Below are 13,383 nucleotides of genomic sequence, written 5' to 3'. Positions count from 1 at the left end.
AAAATGGTTGTCTAGAAATGATCAACAACAGAGTTTGAAGAATTTCGAAAAGAATAATGGGCAAATGTTGCATCAGACCAAAGGACATATTTCCACCGGTCTAATGTCCATTGCTCAGGTTTCTTGGCCCAAGCAAGTCTCTTCTTCTTATTGGTGTCCTTTAGTAGTGTTTCTTTGCAGCAATTCAACCATGAAGGTTTGAATCACACAGTCTCCTCTGAACAGTTGATGTTGAGATGTGTCTTTTACTTGAACTCTGGGAAGCATTTATTTGGGCTGAAATTTCTGAGGCTGGTAACTCTAATGAACTTATCCTCTGCAGCAGAGGTAAATCTGTTCTTCCTTTCCTGTGGCGGTCCTCAAGAGAGACAGTTTCATGATAGCGCTTCATGGTTTTGCAACTGCCCTTGAAGAAACATTCATGTCTTAAAGTAATGATGGGCTGTTGTTTCTCTTTGCTTATTTGAGCTGTTCTAGCCATAATTTGGACTTTGTCTTTTACAAAACAGGGCCATCTTCTGTATATCACCCCTACCTTGTCACAACACAACTGATTGTCTCAAATGCATTAAGAAGGAAGTACATTTTAACAAGGCTTTCCTTGCTGGTGACACTGTCAGTGATATATTTAGAATTCAAGGCACACTTAACCTGTGTGCAAAGCTGTCATCAAGGCAAAGGATGGCTACTTTGAAGAACCTAAAAGATAAAATATATTTTGACATATTTAACACTTTTTTTGGTTATATGATTCCATGTGTTATTTCATAGTTTTGATGTCTATTATTCTACAATGTAGAACATGGGTGTCAAACTCTGGCCCGCGATTTGGCCCGCGGGGTAATTATATTTGGCCCGCGAGACAATACCAAATTACTACTAGAGCTGGCCCGCCGGTATTATACAGCGCATTCACCACTAATACTACGAATCCCATAATGCTCTGCTGTTTTCGCGCGCCAATCAGGACAGGACCCAGAAACGCTCTCTCCTCTGTGACAGTAGTCATAGCAACATAGACGCTACAACTGTCAGCGAGCTAACCCTTCCCAAAAATGGCGAAAAGAAAGGCAGAAAACAGGAGCTTTCTGGACAAGTGGGAGGCAGAATATCTGTTTACATATGTAGAAGACAAACCTGTTTGTCTTGTTTGTGGAGTCAACGTGGCTGTAAGTAAGGAGTACAACATTAGACGACACTATGAAACGAAACACCATGACAAATACAAGGACCTGGACATGACTCAAAGGAGCCAGAAAGTAGAGGAGATGAAAAGAAGTTTGGTTTCACAACAGAATATGTTTAAAAAAGCCACATCACAAAGCGAGGCTGCTGTAAAGGCTAGTTATATAGTGGCAGCAGAGATCGCAAAATCAGCTCGGCCCTTTAATGAGGGAGAGTTCATGAAAAAGTGCATGATGAAGGTTTGTGACCTCGTATGCCCAGAGAAAAAACAAGCATTTTCAAACGTGAGCCTGAGCAGGAACACAGTAGCTGATCGCACATGTGATCTTGCCACCAATCTGTATGACCAGCTGATGGAAAAGGGAAAAGATTTTGTTGCGTTCTCCCTCGCTGTGGATGAGAGCTGCGATGCATCTGATACTGCTCAGCTGTCAGTCTTCATCCGTGGAGTGGACTCAAATCTGTGTGTTACGGAGGAGCTATTAGGATTCAAATCAATGCATGGCACAACCACAGGAAAGGAAATCTTTGAGGAGGTTTCCAAATGTGTAACTGAAATAAAGCTGCCGTGGGATAAACTCGTTGGATTAACGACAGATGGTGCGCCAGCGATGTGCGGTAAAAAGAGTGGACTGGTGGGCATGGTTCGGGAGAAGATGCGGGAAGAGAACTGTGCAGGTGAGCTAACTGTTTACCACTGCATCATACATCAGGAAGCACTGTGTGCCAAAGCCCTAAAGATGGAACATGTTATGACCACAGTAACACAGGTAGTTAACTTTATAAGAGCCAAAGGTCTAAATCACCGCCAGTTTAAATCTTTTCTGGAGGAGTGTGGTTCGAATACGCAGACGTGCCGTATCACACAGAGGTGAGATGGCTAAGCAGAGGAAAAGTACTGAACAGATGTTTCGAGCTGCGTGAGGAAATATGTCAATTCCTGGAAACCAAAGGGAAGGATACAGCAGAGCTCCGGGAGCAAAAGTTCCTGTGTGAGCTGGCCTTTCTCTGTGACATCTCGAGCCATCTCGATGCGCTGAACCTGCAGCTTCAGGGGCGGGGCGCATCATCACAGACATGTACGCTGCAGTGAGGGCCTTGAAAACTAAACTGTGCCTGTGGAGAATCAGATGCTGCAAGGAAACCCTTGCCATTTTCCCTGCTGCCAATCCATAAAAGCGCAGATCTCTACCGCCGTGTTCCCATGCGCACAGTTTGCTGAAAAACTCAGTGTTCTCGCCGCTGAGTTTAGCCGGCGATTTGCCGACTTCGATGCCCAGAAATGCAAGTTTGAACTGCTTAGTAATCCCTTCGCAGTTGATGTGGAAAATGCACCAACCAACATCCAAATGGAGCTGATTGAACTCCAGTGCAACGACACGCTGAAGTCAAAGTATGATGCTGTGGGCGCCGCACAGTTTCCACGATTCATCCCTGACACAATGCCTCAGCTCCGCACCCAAGCTGCTCAGATGCTCTCCATGTTCGGCAGCACTTATCTATGCGAGCAACTTTTCTCCTCGATGAAGATGACCAAAACAACTCACAGGAGACGTCTGACTGATGAACATCTTCGCTCGATACTGAGGATTTCTTCAGCTCAGAGCTTGAGCCCAGACATTGATGAACTAGCATCCAAGAAGAGATGCCAGGTATCTGGCTTGGGCACATCAGATTAGACCAGTGTGCAATAATTAACGTTTTCTTTATGCACTTTTTCTTGCTACAAGGCATGGGCTTGAATGGTTGATTGATTTATTATCATTTTATTTGTAAAATTATTAGCCAGTGGAAAAAGTTTATTTTGGTATTTAAATCAGAAGGCTGCAAATAGAAAAGAGGCATACAATTTTTATTTAAATTTTATTTATTTAATAAATGAATGCCATTGATGTGTTTTTTCATTTGAAATTCGATTTTGCATGTCTCCACTATTAAATTATATATTGTATGGTAATAAGCGATGCTTGTTCCATATTCAATGTTAAAGCAAAACTTGTTAGGGTCCATATTAAAATGTTAATTTGTTCAATGTTGGCCCATGACTTTGTTCAGGTTTTACATTTTGGCCCACTGGGTATTTGAGTTTGACACCCCTGATGGAGAACATTGTCAAAAGAAAGAAAAACCCTTTAATGAGTAGGTGTGTCCAAACATTTGACTGGTACTGTATGTAAATTAAATATTTCTAAAAGCATGTTTTCACTTTGTCGTTATAGGGTATTGTGTGTAGATGTGTGAGAGAAAATATATATTTAATCCATTTTAAATTCAGGCTGTAACTCAACAAAATGTGGAATAATTCAAGGAGTATGACTACTTTCTGAAGGCACTGTAGATGGATTGAGCTGAGAAACCAGATTTCACTCTCGGTGGGGAGTTTATGATGAATCCGGTAACCCAATAAACACACAGTGATTTCTCCCTCCCAGTGTATGTAATGCAGTCTAATGCAGTCTAATGGAGTTCCCTCGGGAAACAGTTAGATTAGCTCTCTGGCCACACCATTGGCTGAGGACAGGGGGGGGGGGGGAACAAGGGAGGAAAAAGGATGAGAACAAGTGAGAAATGAGGCAGGAAAGAGGTTGGAAAGGAGGAGAAGGAGGGAGAAACAAGGGAGAAGGAAGGAGCCATTCCCTTTAATCACCACATGAAGCCTCCCATCAGAGTCGTGCAGTATTCAGAGCCTTCAACCTCTCCCACAGCCTCCCATCAGTCATACAGTATTCAGAGCCTTCAACCTCTCACACAGCCTCCCATCAGAGTCATACAGTATTCAGAGCCTTCAAACTCTCACACAGCCTCCCACAGAGTCATGCAGTATTCAGAGCCTTCAACCTCTCACACAGCCTCCCACAGAGTCATACAGTATTCAGAACCTTCAACCTCTCCCACAGCCTCCCATCAGAGTCAGTAGTTCAACCTCTCACAGCCTCCCATCAGAGTCAGAGTATTCAGAGCCTTCAACCTCTCACACAGCCTCCCATCAGAGTCATACAGTATTCTCTCAGCCTCCCAGCATACAGTATTCAGAGCCTTCAACCTCTCACAGCCTCCCATCAGAGTCATACAGTATTCAGCCTCCCATCAGAGTCATACAGTATTCAGAGCCTTCAACCTCTCACACAGCCTCCCATCAGAGTCATACAGTATTCAGAGCCTTCAACCTCTCACACAGCCTCCCATCAGAGTCATACAGTATTCAGAGCCTTCAACCTCTCACACAGCCTCCCATCAGAGTCGTGCAGTATTCAGAGCCTTCAACCTCTCACACAGCCTCCCATCAGAGTCATACAGTATTCAGAGCCTTCAACCTCTCACACAGCCTCCCATCAGAGTCATACAGTATTCAGAGCCTTCAACCTCTCACACAGCCTTCCATCAGAGTTGTGCCGTATTCTGAGCCTTCATCTTCTCACACAGTACAGGAGAATAACTCTCTCTGTTGTAGATGCATGTGGAAATGTTAACAGAAAAGGCCCATAGTGTGTGTTCACATTCAGGATCATTTAAGAACTTTCCTTGTCAATTCAAATAAATTCTTTAGGAGCCCCCCAAGTGGCACAGCGATATAAGGCACTGTGGCACAGCGATGTAAGGCACTGCGGCGCAGTGCTAGAGGCGTCACTACAGATCCGGAGTCGACCGGGAGACCCATGAGTCGGCGCATAATTGGCCCAGTGTCGTCCAGGTTAGGGAAGGGTTTGGCCAGCCGGGATGTTCTTGTCTCATTGAGCTCTGGCGGCTCCTGTGGCAAGCCGGGCGCATGTACGCAAACACGGTCGCCAGTTGGACGGTGTTTCCTCCGACACATTGGTGCAGCTGGCTTCCGGGTTAAGCGAGCAGTGTGTCAAGAAGCAGTGCGACTTGGAGTTGCAGCGATGGGACAAGACTGTAACTACCAATTGGATATCACGAAATTGGTATGAAAAAGGGGTAAAAAAAAGGGTGGCTGCGCCCCTGTCAAGTCATGTGAAATCGATAGATTTCATAGATTTTTTTACCCCTTTTTCATACCAATTTCGTGATATCCAATTGGCAGTTACAGCCTGGGAGGGCATAGGCTCACCCACTTGGGAGCCAGGCCCAGCCAATCAGGATGATTTTTTCTCCCCCCAAAATATGGCTTTATTACAAACAGAAATACTCCTCAGTTTCATCAGCTGTTTGGGTGACTGGTCTCAGATGATACCGCAGGTGAAGAAGCCAGATGTAGAGGTCCCGGGCTGGCATAGTTACACGTGGTCTGCCAAATTCTTTAAAATGTACATTCATTGCTCTGGCAACAGCTCTGGTGAACATTCCTGCAGTCAGCATGCCAATTGCACGCCCCCTTGAAACTTGAGACATCTGTGGCATTGTGTTGTGTGACACAACTGCACATTTTAGAGTGGCCTTTCAAGTCACAGCACAAGGTGCACCTGTGTAATGATCATACTGTTTAATCAGCTTCTTGATATTCCACACCTGTCAGGTGGATGGATTATCTTGTCAAAGGAGAAATGCTCACTAACAGGGATGTAAACACATTTGTGCACAGAATTTGAGAGAAATAAGCTTTTTGTGCATCTGGAAAATTTCTGGAATCTTTTATTTCAGCTCATAATACAAAAATAAACATAAAATAACAGTAACAAGGCTATATAAAGGGGCTACTGGCACCGAGTCAATGTGCAGGGGTACAGGTTAGTCAAGGTCATTTGTACATGTAGGTAGGGGTAAAGTGACTATGCATAGATAATAAACAGAGAGTAGCAGCAGTGTAAAAACAAATGGGGTGTCAATGTAAATAGTGAGGTGGCCATTTGATTAGTTGTTCAGCAGTCTTATGGCTTGGGGGTAGAAGCTCAAGTGGTCCCGCTTTGGGGATCAAATCAGCGGTAATTTCAAGTGTTTTTGATAAAACTCAAACTTTAATTAAAATTGACATACAATATACTGAATTAAAGCTACACTCGTTGTGAATCTATTCACCAAGTCAGATTTGTAAAATGCTTTTCGGGGAATTCATGAGAAGCTATTATGTGATACCATGCACCCTACAAAAATACTGCAACGTCACACAACGACAGATTTTGCGTTCGCGTCGCAAACGAAAAGGCTGAAATAAAATATAAAGCATTCATTACCTTTGACGAGCTTCTTTCTTGGCACTCCTAGATGTCCCATAAACATCATTTAGGGTCTTTTTTCGATTAAATCGGTCCATATATAGCTTAGATATCGAAGTCGGAATACTGCGAGTAAAGAGAGAAAAATTAGCATTTCATAACGTAACGTCGTTTTTTAAAAATCAAAAAGTCGACGATAAACTTTCACAAAACACTTCGAAATACTTTTCTAATGCAACTTTAGGTATTAGTACACGTTAATAAGCGATAAATGGATCAGGAAACGATGTTAAAATCTTTATCTTGTCGTTGTAGAAAAACATGTCTTACCAGAGGTCGACCAAAAATCCGGGCGGAGTCATCAGGGAAGATGTTCCCTTGTTTGGGCTATACCAAGAATCAATTGCGAATCAAATCACATGACTCTAGACAACCTATGGCAGCTGGAGGCAGTGTAAACTCGGCTCTATTTAATTCGATTCACTTTGAACAATTGCCTGAAGTGGCGGAAGGATATATTTTTCCATTTTCAGAGAACAGATTTTCATGCACTTTTCGATGAAACGCCCGTTCTGTAAATGCCACAGGCGTGATTTAAACAGTTTTGGAAACGTCTAAGTGTTTCCTATCCACACACACTAACCATATGAATGTACTATATTCCTGGCATGAATAGCAGGGCGCTGAAATGTTGCGCGATTTTTAACAAAAAGCTAAGAAAATTCGCAACATCCTTAACAAGTTTTAAGGAGCCTTTTGGACCTAGACATGGCGCTCCGATACCGCGCTCTCACACACGCATACACCCACTACTTAAGCCTATACATGTCCAAACTGTGTAGGAATGAGTCAGCCATCCATGTGGGTATTGAAGTATGGCTGGAACGTAAGCCAAGCGTGTGTGCCCCCCACCATCGCTTTCATTCTGTAATCAACTGGATGGAAGTGTCTTAGTTCATCATAAGGGGGCAACATGTGTATAGCTACTGTATATCTGTGCCCGTGGGGAATCTCTGTACTGATGGCTCTTATACCACTGACTTTAGATTAGAGTGTACCTTTGGGCCCTGGTCCAAAGTAGTGCACTTTTTGGGGAAAAGGGTGCCATTTGGGACGTAGTCCAATTGAAGTTCATGTTCCCGGTACTCACATGGCAGTCTTAGACGCTGAAATTCAGGGATGCAACATCAGTGAATGAAAAATGAAAGACAAGTGAATCTAAAATACAAGTATGCAGATATAAGGGGTTGGTTAGCCTTGGTTTGATAACCAGTATTGATATGTCTTTGTTCTCATAACCTCGGGGATTATGTATGTATAGATTTATCATGCAAGAGATCTTCATTTAATTAAAGGCGGGTTCAGTCTCAGGTCTTTAAACCTCAGATCCCCTGATGCCGCCTTAAAACCTAAAAATGTAACGCCGAACTTGAGCATTTGCCAGCCGACCTGTAAATTGACCTGTAAGTTTCCCACCTAAAATCCAAACATCCAGTGTCAAAGTCTCTGACTGTGCCCTCCTCTCCTCTCTCTAAAACACATGTTCTGACTGTGCCCTCCTCTCCTCTCTCTAAAACACATGTTCTGACTGTGCCCTCATCTCCTCTCTCTAAAACACATGTTCTGACTGTGCCCTCCTCTCCTCTCTCTAAAACACATGTTCTGACTGTGCCCTCATCTCCTCTCTCTAAAACACATGTTCTGACTGTGCCCTCCTCTCCTCTCTCTAAAACACATGTTCTGACTGTGCCCTCATCTCCTCTCTCTAAAACACATGTTCTGACTGTGCTCTCCTCTCTCTAAAACACATGTTCTGACTGTGCTCTCCTCTCTCTAAAACACATGTTCTGACTGTGCCCTCATCTCCTCTCTCTAAAACACATGTTCTGACTGTGCCCTCCTCTCCTCTCTCTAAAACACATGTTCTGACTGTGCCCTCCTCTCCTCTCTCTAAAACACATGTTCTGACTGTGCCCTCGTCTCCTCTCTAAAACACATGTTCTGACTGTGCCCTCCTCTCCTCTCTCTAAAACACATGTTCTGACTGTACCCTCCTCTCCTCTCTCTAAAACACATGTTCTGACTGTGCCCTCCTCTCCTCTCTCTAAAACACATGTTCTGACTGTGCCCTCCTCTCCTCTCTCTAAAACACATGTTCTGACTGTGCCCTCCTTTCCTCTCTCTAAAACACATGTTCTGACTGTGCCCTCATCTCCTCTCTCTAAAACACATGTTCTGACTGTGCCCTCCTCTCCTCTCTCTAAAACACATGTTCTGACTGTGCCCTCCTCTCCTCTCTCTAAAACACATGTTCTGACTGTGCCCTCCTCTCCTCTCTCTAAAACACATGTTCTGACTGTGCCCTCCTCTCCTCTCTCTAAAACACATGTTCTGACTGTGCCCTCCTCTCCTCTCTCTAAAACACATGTTCTGACTGTGCTCTCCTCTCCTCTCTCTAAAACACATGTTCTGACTGTGCCCTCCTCTCCTCTCTCTAAAACACATGTTCTGACTGTGCCCTCCTCTCCTCTCTCTAAAACACATGTTCTGACTGTGCCCTCCTCTCCTCTCTCTAAAACACATGTTCTGACTGTGCTCTCCTCTCCTCTCTCTAAAACACATGTTCTGACTGTGCCCTCCTCTCCTCTCTCTAAAACACATGTTCTGACTGTGCCCTCCTCTCCTCTCTCTAAAACACATGTTCTGACTGTGCCCTCCTCTCCTCTCTCTAAAACACATGTTCTGACTGTGCTCTCCTCTCCTCTCTCTAAAACACATGTTCTGACTGTGCCCTCCTCTCCTCTCTCTAAAACACATGTTCTGACTGTGCTCTCCTCTCTCTAAAACACATGTTCTGACTGTGCCCTCCTCTCCTCTCTCTAAAACACATGTTCTGACTGTGCCCTCCTCTCCTCTCTCTAAAACACATGTTCTGACTGTGCCCTCCTCTCCTCTCTCTAAAACACATGTTCTGACTGTGCCCTCATCTCCTCTCTCTAAAACACATGTTCTGACTGTGCCCTCCTCTCCTCTCTCTAAAACACATGTTCTGACTGTGCCCTCCTCTCCTCTCTCTAAAACACATGTTCTGACTGTGCCCTCCTCTCCTCTCTCTAAAACACATGTTCTGACTGTGCCCTCATCTCCTCTCTCTAAAACGCATGTTCTGACTGTGCCCTCGTCTCCTCTCTCTAAAACACATGTTCTGACTGTGCTCTCCTCTCTCTAAAACACATGTTCTGACTGTGCCCTCGTCTCCTCTCTCTAAAACACATGTTCTGACTGTGCTCTCCTCTCTCTAAAACACATGTTCTGACTGTGCCCTCCTCTCCTCTCTCTAAAACACATGTTCTGACTGTGCCCTCATCTCCTCTCTCTAAAACACATGTTCTGACTGTGCCCTCCTCTCCTCTCTCTAAAACACATGTTCTGACTGTGCCCTCCTCTCTCTAAAACACATGTTCTGACTGTGCCCTCCTTTCCTCTCTCTAAAACACATGTTCTGACTGTGCCCTCATCTCCTCTCTCTAAAACACATGTTCTGACTGTGCCCTCCTCTCCTCTCTCTAAAACACATGTTCTGACTGTGCCCTCCTCTCCTCTCTCTAAAACACATGTTCTGACTGTGCCCTCCTCTCCTCTCTCTAAAACACATGTTCTGACTGTGCCCTCCTCTCCTCTCTCTAAAACACATGTTCTGACTGTGCCCTCCTCTCCTCTCTCTAAAACACATGTTCTGACTGTGCTCTCCTCTCCTCTCTCTAAAACACATGTTCTGACTGTGCCCTCCTCTCCTCTCTCTAAAACACATGTTCTGACTGTGCCCTCCTCTCCTCTCTCTAAAACACATGTTCTGACTGTGCCCTCCTCTCCTCTCTCTAAAACACATGTTCTGACTGTGCTCTCCTCTCCTCTCTCTAAAACACATGTTCTGACTGTGCCCTCCTCTCCTCTCTCTAAAACACATGTTCTGACTGTGCCCTCCTCTCCTCTCTCTAAAACACATGTTCTGACTGTGCCCTCCTCTCCTCTCTCTAAAACACATGTTCTGACTGTGCCCTCCTCTCCTCTCTCTAAAACACATGTTCTGACTGTGCCCTCCTCTCCTCTCTCTAAAACACATGTTCTGACTGTGCCCTCCTCTCCTCTCTCTAAAACACATGTTCTGACTGTGCCCTCTTCTCCACCTCTGTCTTTGCAGCCAGTGAGAACTGTCATGATTTCCACCCTATGTTCTTCACCCACGACCGCTCCTTCGAAGAGTTCTTCTGCATCTGCATCCAGCTGCTCAACAAGACCTGGAAGGAGATGAGGGCCACCAGCGAAGACTTCAACAAGGTGAGTTTGGACTTTGTGGCTCAGTTACTAAAGTATGGCGCCTGCAATGTCAGGATCATGGGTTCGATTCCCGCCTGGGGCCACTAAAATGGCAAATGGTATTCATTTTCAAAGGGTAATACTTCTGCAGGGGTAGCTAACCCTCTTTTTGGAGAGCTACCCTGCTCCCGGATTATTCTCTAGACCATTCTACTAATCAGCTGCTCATCAGGACCTTGATTAGCTGAAACGGGTGTGTTTGTTTAGGGCTTGAACAAAGTCATGCAGATCCAGTAGGGCTTTCTTTCTTTCATTCGATTTGTCAGCTCGTATAGGAATGTTACTGTAGTGTATTGTCCCATGTGAAGTGGTGTTTTCCGGTCTGAACATGCAGTGCATTCGGAAAGTATTCAGACCCCTTGACTTTTTCCACATTTTGTTACATTAATCAAATCAAAATCAAATCAAACTTTATTTGCCACATGCGCCGAATACAACAAGTGTAGACTTTACCGTGAAATGCTTACTTACAGGCCCTTAACCAACAGTGCAGTTCAAGAAGAAGAAAATATTTACCAAGTAGGCTACAATAAAAAGTAATAATAAAAAGTAACACAATAAGAATAACAATAACAAGGATATATACAGGGGGAACCGGGACCGGGTCCAGTGTGCAAGGTGTACAAGCTAGTTGAGGTAATCTGTACATGTAGGTGGGGGCGAAGTGACTCTGCATAGGTTACAAACTAACAGTGAGTAGCAGCAGTGTACAAGGGGGGGAGGTCAATGTAAATTGTCCTGTAGCGATTTTTATGAATTGATCAGCAGAATAATAGCTTGGGGGTAGAATGTTTTGAGGATCCTTTTGGTCCTAGACTTGGCGCTCCGGTACCGCTTGCTGTGCGGTAGCAGAGACAACAGTCTATAACTTGGGTGACTGGAGTCTCTGACAATTTTATGGGCTTTCCTTTGACACTGCCTATTATATAGGTCCTGGATGGCAGGAAGCTTGGCCCCAGTGATGTTCTGGGCCGTTCACACTACCCTCTGTAGCACGTTACGGTCAGATGCCGAGCAGTTGCCATAGAAGGCGGTGATGCAACCGGTCAGGATGCTCTGGATGGTGCAGATTTGCCAAATGGGGGGCGGGGGAGAGCTTTGTATGCATCTGTGTGTGTGTGGAGTAAAGGTGGTCTAGGATTTATTTATTCCCTGGTTGAACATGTGACACGCTGGTAAAATTTGGGAATACTGATATAAGTTTGCCTGCATTAAAGTCCCAGGCCACTAGGAGCGCTACTTCTGGGTGAGTATTTTCTTCTTTGATTATGGCCTTATAGAGTTGATTGAGAGCGGTCTTAGTGCCAGCTTCGCTTTGTGGTGGTAAATAGACGGCTACGAATAGTACAGATGAGAACTCTCTTGGTCGACAGCTTATCATAAGGTACTCTTCCTCAGGCAAGCAATACCTCGAGACTTCTTTAATATTAGACACACACCCCCACCCCTCATCTTACCAGAGGTAGCGTCTCTGTTCTGCCCGTGCATGGAAAATCCTGCCAGCTCTATATTTTCCGTTTCTTCGTTCAGCCACGTCTTGATGAAACATAAGATGTTACAGTTTAATGTCCCATTGGCAGGATTATCTTAATAGTAGGTCATCAATTTTATTTTCTAACGATTGCACGTTAGCAAGGAGAATGGAAGGCATTGGGAGTTTACTCGCTCGCCTCTGGCTTCTCAGAAGGATCCCCGATCTGCGTCCCCTTTTCCGGCGTCTTTTCTTCACGTAACAGGCGTGAATCTGGGCCGTTCCAGTGAAAGCAGGATCTCCTTCTCGTCGGACTCGTTAAAGGAAAACGTTTCTCCCAGTCCGAGGTGAGTAAACGCTGTTCTGATGTCCAGAAGTTATTTTAGGTCATAAGAGACGGTAGCAGCAACATTATGTACACAATAAGTTAAAAAATATGTTGGGAGAATGTAAAATGTCAGCCATGTTCTTCGGCGGCATCTTTATCTTTACATTGCAGCCTTATTCTAAAATAGATTCAATTAAAAAATGTCATCGATCTACACACTAACCCATAATGACAAAGTGAAAGCAAGTTTTTAGAAATGATAGCAAATTTATTGAAAATTATAAACAGAAATACCTTATTTACATCAGTATTCAGACCCTTTGCTATGACATTCGACATTGAGGTCAGGTGCATCCTGGGGTCGATTAAATTGATTGGACATGATTTGGAAAGGCACAACTTACATCATTTAAGTCATTTAGCAGACGCTCTTATCCAGAGCGACTTACAAATTGGTGCATTCACCTTATGACATCCAGTGGAACAGTAGTGCATCTAAATCTTTTAAGGGGGGGGGGGTGAGAGGGATTACTTTATCCTATCCTAGGTATTCCTTAAAGAGGTGGGAATACCTAGGATAGGATAAAGTAATCCCTCTCACCCCCCCCCTTAAAAGATTTAGATGCACTACTGTTCCACTGGATGTCATAAGGTGAATGCACCAATTTGTAAGTCGCTCTGGATAAGAGCGTCTGCTAAATGACTTAAATGATGTAAATGACAACCTGTCTATATAAGGTCCCATGAGATTGAAGGAATTGTCCGTAGAGCTCCGAGACAGGATTGTGTAAAGGCATAGATCTGGGGAAGGGTACCAAAACATTTCTGCAGCATTTAAGGTCCCCAAGAACACAGTGGCCTCCATCATTCTTAAATGGAAGAAGTTTGGAACCCCAAGACTCTTCCTAGAG

The 13,383-nt window shown here is 44.4% G+C and overlaps 1 protein-coding gene across 4 annotated transcripts in view; it reads left to right on the top strand.

Moving 5' to 3' along the window:
• The window catches only part of LOC115123163 (engulfment and cell motility protein 1), a 234,667-nt gene that overhangs the window by 157,543 nt on the left and 63,741 nt on the right, over nt 1-13,383 (top strand). For all 4 annotated transcript variants that reach the window (XM_065017983.1, XM_065017982.1, XM_065017981.1 and 1 more), the window contains one exon: nt 10,498-10,634. In XM_065017983.1, the coding sequence (XP_064874055.1) occupies nt 10,498-10,634 (137 nt within the window). The remainder of the gene's footprint in view (nt 1-10,497; nt 10,635-13,383) is intronic.

The sequence above is a fragment of the Oncorhynchus nerka genome, linkage group LG4, assembly GCF_034236695.1.
Source record: "Oncorhynchus nerka isolate Pitt River linkage group LG4, Oner_Uvic_2.0, whole genome shotgun sequence".
Taxonomy (NCBI): domain Eukaryota; kingdom Metazoa; phylum Chordata; class Actinopteri; order Salmoniformes; family Salmonidae; genus Oncorhynchus; species Oncorhynchus nerka.
This window is presented reverse-complemented; position numbering and strand designations above follow the sequence as displayed.